Raw genomic sequence first — 18,594 nt, 5'->3', positions numbered from 1 at the left:
CACCTCACCTCACCTTGTTTGGTGTGTAGGTGGGTGGACCAGTGTGTTTGTGTCTGGTTTGGTGTGTAGGTGGGTGGACCAGTGTGTTTGTGTCTGGTTTTGTGTGTAGGTGGGTGGACCAGTGTGTTTGTGTCTGGTGTGGTGTGCAGGTGTGTAGGTTGGTGGGCCAGTGTGTTTGTGTCTGGTTTGGTGTGTAGGTGGGTGGACCAGTGTGTTTGTGTCTTGTTTGATGTGCAGGTGTGTAAGTGGGTGGGCCAGTGTGTTTGTGTCTGGTTTGGTGTGTAGGTGGGTGGACCAGTGCGTTTGTGCCTGGTTTGGTGTGTAGGTGGGTGGACCAGTGTGTTTGTGCCTGGTTTGGTGTGTTGGTGTGTAGGTGGTTGGGCCAGTGTGTTTGTGTCTGGTTTAGTGTGCAGGTGTAGGTGGGTGGGCCAGTGTGTTTGTGTCTGGTTTTGTGTGTAGGTGGGTGGGCCAGTGTGTTTGTGCCTTGTTTGGTGTGCAGGTGTGTAGGTGGGTGGGCCAGTGTGTTTGTGTCTGGTTTGGTGTGTAGGTGGGTGGACCAGTGTGTTTGTGTCTGGTTTGGTGTGCAGGTGTGTAGGTTGGTGAAACAGTGTGTTTGTGTCTGGTTTGGTGTGCAGGTGTGTAAGTGGGTGGGCCAGTGTGTTTGTGCCTGGTTTGGTGTGCAGGTGTAGGTGGGTGGGCCAGTGTGTTTGTGCCTGGTTTGGTGTTTAGGTGGGTGGGCCAGTGTGTTTGTGTCTGGTTTGGTGTGCAGGTGTGTAGGTGGATGGACCAGTGTGTTTGTGTCTGGTTTAGTGTGTGGGTGTGTTGGTGGTTGGACCAGTGTGTTTGTGTCTTGTTTGGTGTGCAGGTGTAGGTGGGTGGGCCAGTGTGTTTGTGCCTGGTTTGGTGTTTAGGTGGGTGGGCCGGTGTGTTTGTGCCTGGTTTGGTGTGCAGGTGTGTAGGTGGATGGACCAGTGTGTTTGTGTCTGGTTTGGTGTGTGGGTGTGTTGGTGGTTGGACCAGTGTGTTTGTGTTTGGTTTGGTGTGTGGGTGTGTAGGTGGGTTGACCAGTGTGTTTGTGTCTTGTTTGGTGTCTTAGTATGTTGGTGGGTGGACCAGTGTGTTTGTGTCTGGTTTGGTGTGTCGGTGGGTGAACCAGTGTGTTTGTGTCTGGTTTGGTGTGTTAGTGTGTAGGTGGTTGGAACAGTTGGTTTGTGTCTGGTTTGGTGTATTAGTGTGTTGGTGGGTGGACCAGTGTGTTTGTGTCTGGTTTGGTGTGTAGGTGGGTGGACCAGTGTGTTTGTGTCTGGTTTGGTGTGTGGGTGTGTAGGTGGTTGGACCAGTGTGTTTGTGTCTGGTTTGGTGTGTAGGTGGGTTGACCAGTGTGTTTGTGTCTTGTTTGGTGTGTTAGTGTGTAGGTGGGTGGACCAGTGTGTTTGTGTCTGGTTTGGTGTGTGGGTGTGTTGGTGGGTGGACCAGTGTGTTTGTGTCTTGTTTGGTGTGCAGGTGTGTAGGTGGGTGGGCCAGTGTGTTTGTGCCTGGTTTGGTGTTTAGGTGGGTGGGCCGGTGTGTTTGTGCCTGGTTTGGTGTGCAGGTGTGTAGGTGGATGGACCAGTGTGTTTGTGTCTGGTTTGGTGTGTGGGTGTGTTGGTGGTTGGACCAGTGTGTTTGTGTTTGGTTTGGTGTGTGGGTGTGTAGGTGGGTTGACCAGTGTGTTTGTGTCTTGTTTGGTGTGCTTAGTATGTTGGTGGGTGGACCAGTGTGTTTGTGTCTGGTTTGGTGTGTCGGTGGGTGAACCAGTGTGTTTGTGTGTCTGGTTTGGTGTGTTAGTGTGTAGGTGGTTGGAACAGTTGGTTTGTGTCTGGTTTTGGTGTATTAGTGTGTTGGTGGGTGGACCAGTGTGTTTGTGTCTGGTTTGGTGTGTAGGTGGGTGGACCAGTGTGTTTGTGTCTGGTTTGGTGTGTGGGTGTGTAGGTGGTTGGACCAGTGTGTTTGTGTCTAGTTTGGTGTGTAGGTGGGTTGACCAGTGTGTTTGTGTCTTGTTTGGTGTGTTAGTGTGTAGGTGGGTGGACCAGTGTGTTTGTGTCTGGTTTGGTGTGTGGGTGTGTTGGTGGGTGGACCAGTGTGTTTTGTGTCTTGTTTGGTGTGTAGGTGGGTGTGTTTGGCCAGGTTGTTTGTGCCTGGTTTGGTGTTTAGGTGGGTGGGCCGGTGTGTTTGTGCCTGGTTTGGTGTGCAGGTGTGTAGGTGGATGGACCAGTGTGTTTGTGTCTGGTTTGGTGTGTGGGTGTGTTGGTGGTTGGACCAGTGTGTTTGTGTTTGGTTTGGTGTGTGGGTGTGTAGGTGGGTTGACCAGTGTGTTTGTGTCTTGTTTGGTGTGCAGGTGTAGGTGGGTGGGCCAGTGTGTTTGTGCCTGGTTTGGTGTTTAGGCGGGTGGGCCAGTGTGTTTGTGTCTGGTTTGGTGTGCAGGTGTGTAGGTGGATGGACCAGTGTGTTTGTGTCTGGTTTGGTGTGTGGGTGTGTTGGTGGTTGGACCAGTGTGTTTGTGTTTGGTTTGGTGTGTGGGTGTGTAGGTGGGTTGACCAGTGTGTTTGTGTCTTGTTTGGTGTCTTAGTATGTTGGTGGGTGGACCAGTGTGTTTGTGTCTGGTTTGGTGTGTCGGTGGGTGAACCAGTGTGTTTGTGTCTGGTTTGGTGTGTTAGTGTGTAGGTGGTTGGAACAGTTGGTTTGTGTCTGGTTTGGTGTGTTAGTGTTGGTGGGTGGACCAGTGTGTTTGTGTCTGGTTTGGTGTGTAGGTGGGTGGACCAGTGTGTTTGTGTCTGGTTTGGTGTGTGGGTGTGTAGGTGGTTGGACCAGTGTGTTTGTGTCTGGTTTGGTGTGTAGGTGGGTTGACCAGTGTGTTTGTGTCTTGTTTGGTGTGTTAGTGTGTAGGTGGGTGGACCAGTGTGTTTGTGTCTGGTTTGGTGTGTGGGTGTGTTGGTGGGTGGACCAGTGTGTTTGTGTCTTGTTTGGTGTGCAGGTGTGTAGGTGGGTGGGCCAGTGTGTCTGTGCCTGGTTTGGTGTGCAGGTGTGTAGGTGGGTGGATCGTCCTGTTTGTGTCCGGTTTACGCCTCCTCTGTTATGATTGACATCGAAAAACCTTGTTAGAGACCACATTGGAGACCTGAAGATACGGGAACCGTGCATGTCGAAAGGGGCGACTAAGGGGATCGGGTGGTCAGGCTCACTGATGTTGTTGACGAATGTCATTGTATATCAATGATCGATGCTCATGCTATTGATCACTGGGTTGTCTGGCCCAGATTCGAGGATTTACTAACGGATCCGGTGGTTAGCTGACTTTGTTGACGAATGTCCTTGCATTCCAATGATCGATGCTCATAATGCTGATCACTGGGTTGTCTGGCCCAGACTCGATTATTTAAAGACCACCGCATATAGCTGGAATTTTGATGAGTGCAGTGTTCAACAACAGACAACAAACATACAACAGAGACCGCATGGCAACATGGCTAACTCTCGCGGTAAGTGGGAGTACCTCTATGGCTGTCAGGTTTTCATGAATGCTTCAAAATGTCATTTGGCTCAACTTGATCGTGTACAAGCCAAAGCTCTTCAGATATGTACTGGTGCCTTTCCTACTACTCCAGTTTCTGCCCTGCAGATGGAATGCTCAGAACCTCCTTTGCAATATCATCGTCTTAAAGTTGCCCTTAAGTACTATTTATCCTTAAAAGCTTCATCTAGGTATCAACCAGCAACTGATATATTGTGTGACTGTGTGGAATATGTCATGTGTGACTGGAACAACTTGTGCAACAATTTGCTTTCAGTGCAAGTTAAACAATCTGCAGTTGAATGCTGCTCAAACTCTACCCAAAGCGGTTCCATGGACTTTAACACAACCTTCGATTTCTTAGGATTTATCGGAGCTTGTAACCAAACAAATGTCACCAAGTGTTATCAAAATCCTTGTCCAAGATTACATTCACACCAAATATAACAATTTTACTCATATTTACACAGATGCTTCCAAGGATCCCAGAACTGGTCATGTTGGTGGAGCTTCTTATATTCCTGGTCTAGGTTTGTCCAAAAGATTTAGATTGAATCATCTGTCTGTATTTGCAACAGCATTGACAGCTATACTTCAGGCTTTAAAATGGGTAAAATATAATGAACACGAAGCAATATTTTTTACTGATTCGTTGTCAGCTGTACAAGCAATTCAATCAGGTGTACAAGGTCCACGCAATGACATATTATATGACATCTTTTATCTTGATACTGTTTTAAACTCCATGTACATCAGCTGTGATATTGTTTGGATTCCAGCACATGATGGTTTAGCTGGAAACGAAAAAGTTGACAAACTTGCTAAGATGGCTTGCAACGCTCAGCAGCCAGATATTGAATCTATTAAGCTAATTCCAAGAGATTACTTGTTTGTCATTTCCTGGTCTAGGTTTGTCCAAAACGAAGAAGTTGACAAACTTGCTAAGATGGCTTGCAACGCTCAGCAGCCAGATATTGAATCCATTAAGCTAATTCCAAGAGATTACTTGTTTGTCATTTCCTCTTCAATAAATGCATCTTGGCAAAATAAATGGGACATTGACACTACTGGTAGACACATCTACTTGTCCAGTAGTAAATAAACATTTAAAAATTCGTCGGCGTTGTCGCAGAGATGAGATTGTTTTAATTCGCCTCAGGCTTGGATACTGTGGATTGAAGGCATAAAGAACTATTTTAGATAAAACACTATCTCCTCTATGTGAAGTCCAGCTCATGAAAACCAACGTAAGGCTCATAAAGAAACTGTGCTTAACAAAACCAAAAACATTTTTATAATGAACACAATACTTGGCGATAATTTAATGTATGGCTGCATACAAAGAGCTGTGTTTGACTTCCTCGTTAAAACGGGGAAGTATGACATAATTTAACTGAACATAAATATAACAGTTTGTTTAGTTTTGGGCGCATATTTAAGGCTCCCTAAAACCTTCCCTACCTACCATAACTGCCGCTAACGGCAATAACATCAGATCGGTCATTGGTTGTTTCCGAATTAAAACAATAATTTCTCATCAAAATGAAACACTTCCTTGTCACTTCCATCTTTATCGTTTGACATTCTGAGTTCTTTCTTTCCATATCGTATGGTAGTATGTTAATAAGTAATTAAAAGAACCAACCATAGTGAAAGTGTTTATGTCAAATTCTTTAATTCCGGATTTACAAAATCCCCCAGGCCTATGTCAACACTCAGTCCAACTGCTCATTTTTTATTCTGAAATAGAAGCAAAAGTACTGTAAGTCCCCATGGTCCCTAGTATGGTGATCTACCTTCAGTTGTTGGCAATCTATAGCCCGGTTTTATATTGTATTGTCAACTATAGTTAAACTGTTTTAGATTTAATTACTAGTTTTAAATTATTCTCTGTGATAATCTAGTTATTTTACTGTCCTTCGAAGGCAGGCTTTTATAATTTACTATTACTTACTATGTGTACCATTTAATTGTTCTCGTCACGATATGGCTGAAATATTGCCGATGTGACGATAAATTTTAACTCACTCACTCACTCATTATTCTGAAATTATTTTATTCGGGTCATATTAATATTCGTCACTCCGCATCTTTGCTCTATTAAAATGCTTTGTTTTCTCTCCATCCAAAACAATTGGATAAACAAAACAAAACAAAAAACAACTATTAAAATTATCAAGAATAGACACAGGAATACAAAATGTTCTAAATGCACGTACATGCAGGGAATATTGCAATGGAGTTTTTGTGTCAAAGCACATGCCCGAAAGTTGTGACTTCATTGTCTGTTCAGTGTGATTTTCGCATTGCATCTTTTTCTTACATGAAACGATCAAAAGCTGTCGAAATGAGTGCTTGCGTGAGTTGTTTTAGCGCCGCATTGAACGGTAGACCAGACCATGGCCGTTAGGTAGCCTAGTGGTTAAAGCGCTCGTTCGTCACGCCGAAGACTCGGGTTTGATTCCCCTCATGGGTACAATATGTGAAGCCCATTTCTGCTGTCCCCTGCCGTGATATTGCTGACATATTGCTAAAAATTAAACTCACTCACTCATTTTGATGAAACCCAACACCACCGGCATGGTGCTCATAAATTAGAAAGAAAATCGAAGACCGGGATTAGGATTTCATCACAGTGGAAGTAGCGCCTGAGGCTAAACGTTTGGGATCTATTTGCAACAACTATATAGGCCGGTACTGATTTCTCTTAAATGTTGGTAGAACTGTTTGAAATGAATGTACGTGGGGGTTTTAACAATAACAATAGAAGTGTAAAATGTGTAAATGTGTAAAATGTTATTAATTTATTGGGGCGGTGGGGTAGTCTAGTGGTTAAAGCGTTGGCTCGTCACGCCGAAGACCCGGGTTCGAATCCCCACATGGGTACAATGAGTGAAGCCCATGTCTGGTGTCCCCCGCCGTGATGTTGCTGGATTATTGCTAAAATTGTCGTAAACCTAAACTCACTCATTCACTCATATTAACATGCTTAAGCGTTTAGTTTTTGTAATGTGGTTTCCGGGGATAGGGTAGATGGGAGAAGCGTATATGCTTGTCAACTGGGTGAAAATCTGGGATCGATTCCCAACATGGGGACAATGTGTAGCAAGTTGCCTTGTTCACGTGGGTGACATTTATACTTCTGAAAGCGGTGTAAAACCATTCTCACTCACTGAAATGTTATTTAAGAACAATTGGCAGTATTGTGCAAGGTTAGGCCGTGTACACTAATCTGTTCAAGACTACACAGGTATGAATGAGTGGCCATTACATAAAATAATGATTCAGATGGAATCTAAGTAGGGACCCTAGTCTGTTTTAAACTATTGCCTCCAGTGAAATAACAACAAGCCAGTTATAGATATACTGTTGATAACAGATTTTATTGAAAAAAATATATATCATCACATACACGCATTGTGGTAAAAAGACTAGTTAAGTGTTGAGAATTTACTGTTAAACTGAACGGAAGGGGGGTAACTCTTGCATCTGTCTGTTATAGTGGGCTTATTTACTCACCTGCAAAAAGACAAAAACATAATATAATTCATAATTCATGCAATGTATATTTTCACTTGTACGTTATCACTGCCATAGTATTGTTTTAGCAATATTAAAAAAAACACCTAACTCTGTCCAAACAATGATATTTGCTGACAACTATTGATGAAGGACCTGGTCATTATTACACAGTAACCTCAGAAGAATAGTATTTAGAGTTACATACCCTTTCTTTCTTGACAACTTATTTTAGATGTGGATATTACTTCTGTACCCCAAGTGAATTAAAAATGATTTGTGTTGTTTTAGAAACTAAGTAGTTACTGAGAACTTTAAATAACAGTTCTAAATATGTTGTCATAGAAAAGAATTCACATTTCAAAACAGTGAAATTTCCATGACCAATATATTTGTGCAACCTCTCACCAAACCAGTTACCACAAAGTGCAAAATGTCAACATGAAATGTGCAAATGTGAAGATGTATACCAATGTTCTTAATCATAATGAAATACACGTATTTTATGTGTTTCAGAGTAGTTTGAAAGTCATTAAGGAATATACAAAGACTGTTTACTATGTACAATTTAAGGCATAACATATTTTAGGAAATGCTTAATTCATTTCATCTTGTATGTATCTTGTACATGTGTCCAGTTTCTTGGGATAACATTGCCATATAATTTAAGAAATGGCCATCAGTTTCAAGTGGATTTACGCTCTTTTCAATCTGTGAAATTTTATATCCACTCATCATTCAAAGGAAATGATGTTATTATGGTAAGTTTTCTTGTATAACAGTAATAGTTTAGTCAGCAAAATGCCATAATAATATTTCACTTATAAGCTGCTCATATCCAGGCAGATTGCCTGTTCACAGCGCTGCATACATTACTATCCATGGTCATACTCATAGGACACCATCATACTTTCTCATACTTTTTTAACTCAATGAGTGAGTTTAGTTTTACGCCGCACACAGCAATATTCCAGCTATATGGCGGCGTTCTGTAAATAATCGAGTCTGGCCCAGACAATCCAGTGATCAAGAGCATGAGCATCGATTAAACTCAATGAGGTTCATACATAGATGCCGCCTGTTAAGCACAATGAACTAATCGCTCTCATTGCCATCACATCCTCACGGGTACCCTCTTTATAGCTGGGTGAACTGAGACTATGTTGAACTAAGTATCTTGTCGAAGGATACTACGCAAATGTGCCCACCTCGGGACCATAAGCTAGGTCCCTCCACCGGGGTCCAAACCCAAGGCTTCAGCATTATATTGGGCTCCACAAACTGGCATTCTGTACATACATTAAGTATTTAAACAGCATGTACATTCCTAGAAATATATTTTTAATAATCAGTCTGTATTTCGTGTTATCACTGATATCAGTGATGAAATAAATCACACTCAACATGTGGACCATCCCAAGATGGCAGAAATATGTGCATATATTTCATTATTGGTAACAATCATATTGGAAACATATGTATGAAATATATACAATTTGCTGGCATATACAGATACCATAATATTGAATACCTAATTACTCAGCAGGCGAAGAGACAAATGCAAGTAGTCTTCAGTCAGGGGTACTGACTTACTTTATGAAAATTTTGTATTAATGTTTTGTATGTCTATATTTTCAACCACAGTATATGTTGTGATGGTACACTCTCAATACATCACAATACATGTATTCCATAACCATTATTTTAGGTTTTGTCGTCATTTTCTTATTGTTATTGCCATGGTAAACGCATATTCCTCTCTTCTCAAACTGTCATCATTAACACTTTTTTCCTACAAAACATGTATATGCTTCACCATTTCAAACATCCCTGCCTTTCTATGATCTTCTACTCAACAACAATGCAGTTAAATGCCACTCCCAAATTAAAAAACTTCACATGAAAAATTATGCTGTTGATAACTTTCACGACGAATAGTTGTTTGAGGGAGAAGATAATTGGTGACAGCTACCTACCTCTCAAAGGTATTATATAACTTTCAAATCGCCCAAATCCCATACACATACAGATTTGGTATATTAAGATAATTTGTGTATGAATATATTTGCAAACTGGTGTGACAATTATGCCACACCAATTCTATAGATATTCAGGTATAACATGACTACCATCCAGGTTACAGATATAAACTGTTAATATATGGTGAAGCCGAGCAACATCACAGTTAAAATAGCCAAATGATAGTGATCGGGGTTCGCTTTAAACACCCTTATCACAACATCCCAAAGCAGTTTTAACATTTTATATATACATTGAAAAGCAATTATACAGATGAGCAAGATCCAGGTTAAAATAGCCAAATTATAGTGATCGGGGTGAAGACACTCCAAAGGAGTTTGCAACATTTTGTTATATACATTCAAAAGTTGTGGACGATGATCAAGATCCATTTTAAAATATCCAAATAAAAGTGATCGGGGTTCGCCTTGAACTCCCTTATCACAAGCCAAAGGAGCATATCATATTTTACATATAAACTGAAAGGAATTGGTGAAGACGAGCGTCATGAAAAGGAAATGTCAGGAGGAGGATAAAGTGATCGGGGTTCGCCTTGAACACCCTTATTACCAGTCCAGAGGACTATTGCACATGTGATATATATACATTTTCAATGATTCGGTGAAGACGATAATGATCCAGGTGAATCGTCAGGAGGATGATAAAGTGATCGGGGTTCGCCGTGAACACCCTTATTTCTTTTTATTTAGCTTGCTTTTTATGTTTGTTATTGGAGGTAAGGCACCAGCCCATTTTGGTTTTAATAGAGTCAGCACAGATGTTAGTGTGCGGGCTAACACCTTACATCCTTTTTCAATACATTCTATAAATGATTGCAAATCCTCATAATTGAGTGATTTGGAGGAATCCCATTCACCTTGAAAACAAACAAAATTTTCCCAATACTAAAGCATGCATACGCAAGGTATAAGTGCACATTACATGTACCCTACTCAAAGCAATGCATTGCCTCAGTATAATCAATGCTAAAAATTTAAAACACACAATCTATTATTTTATGTATTTTGACCATTGAAACATTTTGGACATTTAATGTTATGTTTTCTAAACTCCGATTTATTGTAAGCCTATTAGTTAAAATATAAGCAGCAATAACAATCCTATACAATAGTGCAAGTAAATTAAGTTTGAAATGTCTCCGTATGCAACTGTTAATTGTATTGTAAATTAAAAGGGGAATTCCAGAAAAAGTATTATTAGGTGACATTTTAACGGGACCGCTTATTTAACACTTTTGAAGTGTGAAAGAAAATGTTGAAAAAAGCCTTAATATGAACCAAATAATTTCCAAATAATGTCAGTTCACAGCATAAAGTACTTCATAGAAAGCTAAGTTAATTTCAAGTAATATATTTCCTACAGTGAATTAAAACTTTAGGAACTGAAGTCCAAAAATGTCCTATCCCGACAATGGCATAACCGTACATTGTAAAGACATATATATATATATTATTGCTTGAAAAAAATAATTTACGTAACTACTACATGTAAAATGTAAGAAATAAAATGCTTTACTTACAGGGTATCTGCTGATTGTTGATTAATAGCTGTACATTCTCTTCTGTCCACATGCTGAGCGTGTATTCTTCTCGTGCTACCCGTGGTGACACGCCATTTATATACCAAAGCAAAGTAATACTGGGTACATCATTTCCGGTTGTATTTATTGCTTATAATTAATTAAAGTCGTTATTATTTACACATTTTAAAAAATTGACAGTTGCATTCAATATTCTGTATTTATTACACCAGATGTTATCATGTGCCTTTATTGTCCAGAAAGTTAGTCGCAAGTTTTTCTTTTATATTTAACAGTGTCAACTTCAAGGCAATAAAATTACATAAATACGCTCGTAAACCCACCGGATCATAAAGTTACGGTTTCAACAATGATATGTTTTTTCCTTTTTTTTCATCCAAAAAGATTAATTTTACATCGTAAGAATAATTCCGCCTGCAATCATAAGTAGAGCCGGCGTGATAAATCGTTCAGCATAAACGGCAGCCATCCACCCGAGTCGGGTAGGGACATGTTGCGGGAGCTGTGCATGTGGATGTTACTGACATGCATGAGGACACTTGGGTGTGCGGATTTCGTTATGTATCTGTTAAGTATTAGTTTTACCGACTTCCCGGAGTCTTTATTTGTCGAATTTATGTACATTTTAGGAGGATTGCAGCTTTTATTTCAAGCTGTATTTGCAGTTTGTAAAGCCCGCTCATGGCGACCCGGGGATTCCCGTGACGTCATTAGGAAGCCTAGTCTAAGCAAACATGGTGACACTGTAAATAACCCGTGGAGATCCGGATCAGAATTAATCTTCAGCAACCCATGCTCTCGTAAGAGGCGGCTAACACAACCCGTAGTCGGGTGGTCAGACTCGCTGACTTGGTTGACTCATGTCATCGATTCCCAATTACTCATGCCGTTGATCACTGGATTGTCTGGTACGGACTCGAATACAGCAGGAACGTTACTGAATGCGGCGTTTAACAACAACGAAAAAAAACCCCCAAACCGTAAGTAAAAAGCAATGGACATAGCTAAGGACCATGACGTCAACCTACACAGTGCTAGAGAACCCGAGAAACCACGGTTCTATACGGGTCCACTTTAGCCGTGTCGATTGAGACACAGAAATTCACTGTTCAAAGCAGTGTCAAACCAACTCACGCACTCGCTCACCTTAACTACGACATTTCTATGTTTGATTGTTCCATGTAGGTAAACAGGTAATAATCATGTCAGACAATGAAATCAATGCTTTCAGGCAGGTGATTTGAAGGCCCAAGGCAAAGACGACAATACATTATTCTGTGCATACATTGATATATTTGCCAGTCGTGCCTTCCATCGAAGGGAGTGAGAAGTGCTTAATGCCGCTTTGGGCAGTGTCTTGTTATATCACGGAAGGAGAACAGAGGGCGTGTACAACTCCAATATGTAAAATCAAGACAACCATATTGGGGTTGTACAGGGCGTTCGGGGTAGCCTAGTAGTTAGTAGCGTTCACTCGTCACGCCGAAGATCCGGGTTGGATTCCCCACATGAATACAATGTGTGAAGCCCATTTCTGGTGAACATTCTTGCTAAAAGCGGCTTGCACTCACTCACTCACTCCTCACTCACTCACTCACTCACTCCTCACTCACTCACTCACTCCACTCACTCCTCACTCACTCACTCACTCGATCACTCACTCACTCACTCATTCACAGGACAGGTTGAGTGATGCATGTTCCGGGAAGGTTTCGGAAACCCTTGAGCACAGGCATGATGCACATCAACCCAGAAACATATTCCGAAACACAGAGCAGTGCCCGTCCGCTTTGTCTTCTTTGCCATGTGCTCCCAATGCCGTTACTATACGTCTGATATAACTGGAGTACCATTGAAACGGTGGTATTTCCCAACTCATTCGCTTACCGATGTCATTTACTACATGTACACACGGGTTATGTTTCCCCTGTACTGTATTGTTGTGCCTCAGTGACCTGTTCAATAAATCTCCCAAAACAATTTCCCCTGTGCCCTTCAATCTTTTGTCCCCATGCCTGTCATAAGAAGCGACTAACGGGATCGGGTGGTCAGAATCTCTGACTTGGTTGACACATGTCATCGGTTCCCAATTACGCAGATCAATGTTCATGATGTTGAAATTGGTCTAGACTCGATTATTTACATACCGCCGCCATATAGCTGGAAGATTGCTGAGTGCAGCATTAAAGAACAAACAAACAAACACAACAAAGCGCGTGCCATACACTTGGCTGCCACGCAGCTACAGCATAAATAATAGAAAAGGTCAAAGTACCTGTAGATCCATGTCTTAAGGATACAAATCCCATGCGTGGTTTAGGTGTCATGCGCAATAACTCAGTACGAAAATAGCAACCTTTCTGATGTCAACGATACAGGACCTATCACACAAGGGTTGGTTTGTTGTGTAACGCCGCACTCATTAATATTCCACAAGGCATAATTTTTTCGATCCCATGGCCTTTCGAAATCATCCTTGCCTAGCAAAGTAAATTACACAATGAAACATTTAGGAGTTATGTATAGAGAAATTTAAACTATGTTATTTACGATCAATTAAAAGTACATGTACTTCAGGATGAACAATTTGCATGTTTTGCATGAACATCTGTCTCAGTTGTCCAAATTCCCATGCATGTTCTTGGCAACCCTAACACTTGAAACAATAAATATATACCTCAAGCGTATGGAACAATGATTTCAGTGCGAAAGGAACCGTTTGTGTGGTGTTAATGCTTCCTGACAACAAGACTAGCCTTACAACAGGAACAAATCTCATTTCAAGAGTTTGCCCAGTATGGCTAGCCTGCATTGCAGGTAGACAACCTCACCATTGCTCAGGCTGGTCACTACCAACGCTTAGTCTCTATAATATAAATATATATAAATTTGATAGAAACAAGCAGGACTTTTTCAATTGTTGTTTGTTGAACTGTTAAGAGCTTTTTTGATGTAATTAGAACAATTTACAAGGTATACAAGGGTGAGAAAAGGAGATTCAAACCACTGAACCTGAGGAAATCTAGACTACCTGAGGGAATCAAGACTACCTGTGGAAGTCTAGACTTGCTTCATTTACAGCTGTAGCATTCCAGAAAGGGCTAGGCAAATGAGAAAATATTGCGGTTCAGGAACTGTGAAACAGACTGCCGGGGCACAGAAAGAATAATATGGAAGTCTGACGTTTCTAAATCCACGTTGATATTGTGTCTGTTTGTCTCGTCTTCGTCTATACCAATACCAATTATATTGCATTTATGAGCAGATCTATTCGGGACATTTACGGGGTGCCGTTCTTACAAAAGCAAACATAAAGTGACAAAATAAAAGGAAGCGCGACAAGTGGCCATGGATAATCCCACATATTGACTTCCAAGCTTGATAAATTTTGTCACGATTTGACTTGTTTCGTACGGGCGACGTTGCATTAAGGGGACAACGTCCCTTCTGAAGTTTCTGTGCAAAATCATTGAATGTATACTGAAACGAAATTTTAATAAATGCAACATTTTTCAAAGCGATTTCGTCCACGCGATAATGATGAAATAAGTAGTGTGGTAACAAAAACAACTCACTTAAAATCGTTTCCCTTGATCGTGCATTTTATCAAAGGATGCTGAAAAGAGTCTTTGTAGCATCTGCAATCAACAAGCCAAGAACACAGCAAAGAATATATATTCACCGTGTACGTATATAACAAAGGTCATTGTTGTTGGACGTCGTCTTAAAGCAAGATCCATATATGATAAAAACATTTCACCATTTTTGTAGCTTATTGTACGCAGTTTTTAGAATTGGTCTTCAACAACCCATGCTTGTAAGGGGCGACCAACGGGATCGGGTGGTCAGGCTCGCTGACTTGGTTGACACATTATCGTATCCCAATTTCGTAGATCTATGCTCATGCTATGATAACTGGATCGTCTAGATCTGGTCCAGATTCGATTATTTAGATATATCTGGAATATTGCTGAGTGCGGCTTTAACAGTAAACCAACTAGCCAGCCAACCATTATTTATATGGATATGTATATAATTCAATTCAATTCTTTTATTTCGGTTTGTAGGCAATCCGCCCATGTACAATACATACAAAAGGAGTACATTATTGTAGAATAGGAGAAACTTTACATAGTAATTCAATTAAATGGCTAATGATGTAACGATGTTCCTATACGCAAGAGCTGCTTTGATGTAATTAGAACAATTTACAAGAGTATATCTACAATTGCTAGTTAATATATTATGATAATTAGCGACTTAATTTACCAGACCATTTTCAGGACTATATCTATCCCTAATTACATTGTAAGCATTACATTAAAACAATGTATAACATTTTCATTCACCCCCTCTTCACACATTCTACAATACGTATCTACGTTCACACCTCTTATATTACATCGTAAAGGGACGGAATTTAATTTAAGAAGGCAAATATTTCTTCCAACAGTTGCTTGGTTGATAAAATTTACATAATATTCAACATTCAAAAGTGACTTAGTTTCTTTAAAGTACATCAAATGAGACGATTGATTTATATTACCAAAACTACGCTGTTTATCACAATCAATGATTCTGTTCTTAAACATTCTTATGGAATAATGCTGAATCAATGCTAAAACAACAAGAAGTATTTTTACCGGCTCTTATGGAAATAAGTGCGTGTAATATACGTAACGCTTTTCAGTCTGCATCCCGAAGGTTTTATGTCTAGGTGCAGCACACGTTATTGTGTAACCATCTTCGTGAACACCAGCTGTCAATCAGTTATGCATTCACATAATTGTCTCTGCTATTTTGCTTCTAAAGCCCCATGGATAACGATTGACTCATACTGACAAATATGTACGAGTGCTTCGACATCAATAGCCGATGTTTTGCAATCCTGGTCGAACGTTCTGTTGGCCCTCGAGGATCCAGGTAGAATCGGTGAAAACAACTTATGAATATTGCAAAAGGCAATGGTTGATGGTTGATACATACCATCGTCTCTCATTTACATAACTTGTAAGAGGTGACTAAGGGGATCGGGTGGTCACTCTCGCTGACTTGGTTGACACAAGTCACTGTATCCCAGCTGCTTACATCGATGTTCATGCTGCTGATCACTGGATTTTCTGGTCCAGACTCGTATGTACTAGTGTTGGGAATTGGTTAAAATCTCATAATTGATGATTGGTTCATAACCACCGATCAATCATCGAAAATAATTTGTCAGCGTCATTTATGAAATTTGTTAATGCACAAAAAAATAAGGGAAAAAAACATGTAGTTTTTTTGATGTTTTGGGGCAAATTTCACATCCTTAGAGGACGAGTAGTATGTTAGGAACATAAATTTCTTGGTGTCTTTAAGATAAATTCAATCATGATTTGGAACGAGCTTGTAGTGGTTACGAAATGTAACAGACAAAACCAACCTTGTGAAAAATATTGTTGATGAAAACAAGTGTTCCAGAATTGTTTGTGTTCGATTATGAGAAAACATGATCGATTGCTTGGTCGTTGAGTCACTGCGACCAATCTTCGATTATTTCAATTAATCGCATCACCACTAGTATCTACAGATCGCCGCCATAAAGCTGGAATATTGCCCAGTGCGAACAACAAACAAACAAATCATTTACAGAAAACGAAGCCCATAATGTTGACCACTAGACTGCTGGAATGTTGCGACAATAAACAACAACATTCTGTAATGTGTTTTGTGTGTTTCAGGATCGACGGCGTGCACAGATACCCATGCAGACTGCAACTACTGGATGGGGATACACGAGTGCGTTATTAATCCGCTATACATGATGTGTTACTGTGCTCAGTCTTGTAACACTGGCGCCGAGTGTTCAGGTGATGATCTTCTCGTATTAACTAGAATTTTAAAGGGCGAGGTATGAGTAAGTGGCCTTTATTGCCTCCGGAAATGTGTAAACTTGTTATGTGTCTACTTCCATCTAGGGTTAAACATGTTTGTGTCGAACTTTGATGTCTCGAACTTATGTCTGTCTCGAATTTATTGATCTCTCGAATTTGTTTGTCTCGAAGGAAAAACCTAGTCCCTGCTTATTCCTTCTTTAACCATCATGTTCCGTTTGTGTCTAACGTTGAATTACTCGAAGTGTTCAAGTAGGGCCGTTTAAATTCGGCACAAAGGTGTTTGACTGTATCTGTTTATGCATTGACTATGTATTTATGGCATTGTTAGTATGGTAAGTAAGCAAGGAGCATAAACAAGGGTTCAGAATTTCCACCACTGACCGACCGCCTCCGTGGTGTAGTGGTTAGAGCGTCCGCCCGGAGAGCGGAAGGTCGCGGGTTCCATCCCCGACTGCGCCATACCAAAAGACGTTAAAATATGGTACTTGTTGGTCCCTGCCTGGCGCTCGGCATTAATGGGTACAAGGACTGGTCGGCTCGGAGTCAGTATAATGTGTCTGAGTGGGGTATTCCTGCTTCACTGCGGCATGGTATTTCAGTGGGCTAGCACTATAAAACCAGCTTAAGTTTGGGCTAGTACAAGCAGCCGCACATACACATACACACGCATGCACGTCGTCATATGAGCGAAATATTCTCAAGCACGACGTAAAACCCAATTTCACCTCACCTCACCTCCACCACTGACCACCCATCCATTGACGAAGATCTCCTGTTTTACGTTCAATGAACCCTTGGGTATGATAGCTAAACTGACGGACAAAAGAAAGTACACACCTGGTGTTTTGGGATTATTTGAAAAGTGTTGTGGTTTTGACTGGCAACTTCGCAATTGGGCACGATATCTGTGGGGTTTTCGCAACATTTTAGGAAAGTCTGTTACTGATATATCACTGTAAAAATTCTTTTCAAAACATTTACGTCGATTTTGGAAATTAATCTAAAAGCACCGGGTGTGTACTTTCTTTTGTTCGTCAGTTTACAACCGCGGTTCCTGATTGAATCACTTTAGGTACAGTTACTGACATGCGATAACACAACGTCTTTTAAACCGTGCCTCGTGCATTGTTTTTCAACGGCACATCATAGTCTACAGTGGTGTTGATATGAATTAATTTGAAGTCTTTCAACTCCGCAACAGTAGCGGCAGGAGCTGACACAGACTGCGAATGTGACTTCCACGCTTCCAGGGGATCCTGTGAAACCAGTGACCTCGCAACTACTTGTCCTCATACTTGTTCCCTAAGACAGAGTAAGTTGTTGTTGTTATTTGCTTTATTTAACGTCGCACGCGGAACTAAGGTATTTCGGCGACGGGGTAGTACACTTACCGTATACCGGGAAATTTTCAAGGTACTAAAATTTCGAGGTTTGAGACCCCCCAGAGCTTTCGAGGTGATTTAAATTTCGAGGTTTGGGGACCTAAATGAAATATTAAGAAATGAGGGGGAACAAAAAATATAATTTTGAAAGAGTGGTGTTACTACAAAAAAATACACCCCAATAGTGAAAAAACCCCAAAAACTGAGTATTAAGGGAAATTTGAATGGGAGTCGGAATTAAAAAGGTAACAATTATGAAATAGGTTAAGAGTAATAGATGATTTGGACTGAGTTTGGTTTTACGCCGCTTTTAGCAATATTCCAGCAACATCACGGCGGGGGACACCAGAAATGGGCTTCACACATTGTGCCCATGTGGGGAATCGAACCCGGGTCTTCGGCGTGACGAGCCAACACTTTAACCATTAGGCTACCCCACCGCCCCAGATGACTTGGAATTTAATATAGATGTAGTGTAATAAGTGGTTATTGTTATTGTTTTTTGTTTTTACACCCAACCCATGCTTAAAAACATATTTATTTAGTGAATAATGATAAACATAAAAAAGGTTAAAAAATGAAGTTGATAAAAACAGAGAACTCATTTTTAAAGTTAAAAGAACATATATACATACTTATAACAATTTTTTTAAATGGAAAAAAAGTGGAATTAGTGTATTATTGTTT

At 40.6% G+C, this 18,594-nt stretch overlaps 1 protein-coding gene across 1 annotated transcript in view; it reads left to right on the top strand.

Moving 5' to 3' along the window:
• Positions 1–18,594, top strand: part of LOC124290890 — a 52,324-nt gene that overhangs the window by 25,751 nt on the left and 7,979 nt on the right. The window contains exons 2-3 of the mRNA XM_046727734.1: positions 16,370–16,498; positions 17,727–17,837. Coding sequence (XP_046583690.1) covers positions 16,370–16,498; positions 17,727–17,837 — 240 coding nt within the window. The remainder of the gene's footprint in view (positions 1–16,369; positions 16,499–17,726; positions 17,838–18,594) is intronic.

The sequence above is a fragment of the Haliotis rubra genome, unplaced genomic scaffold (genome assembly GCF_003918875.1).
Source record: "Haliotis rubra isolate DU_JTF1 unplaced genomic scaffold, ASM391887v1 Scf477, whole genome shotgun sequence".
Lineage (NCBI taxonomy): Eukaryota > Metazoa > Mollusca > Gastropoda > Lepetellida > Haliotidae > Haliotis > Haliotis rubra.
Note: the sequence above shows the minus strand (reverse complement) of the source record. Positions and strands in the feature narration are given on the sequence as shown.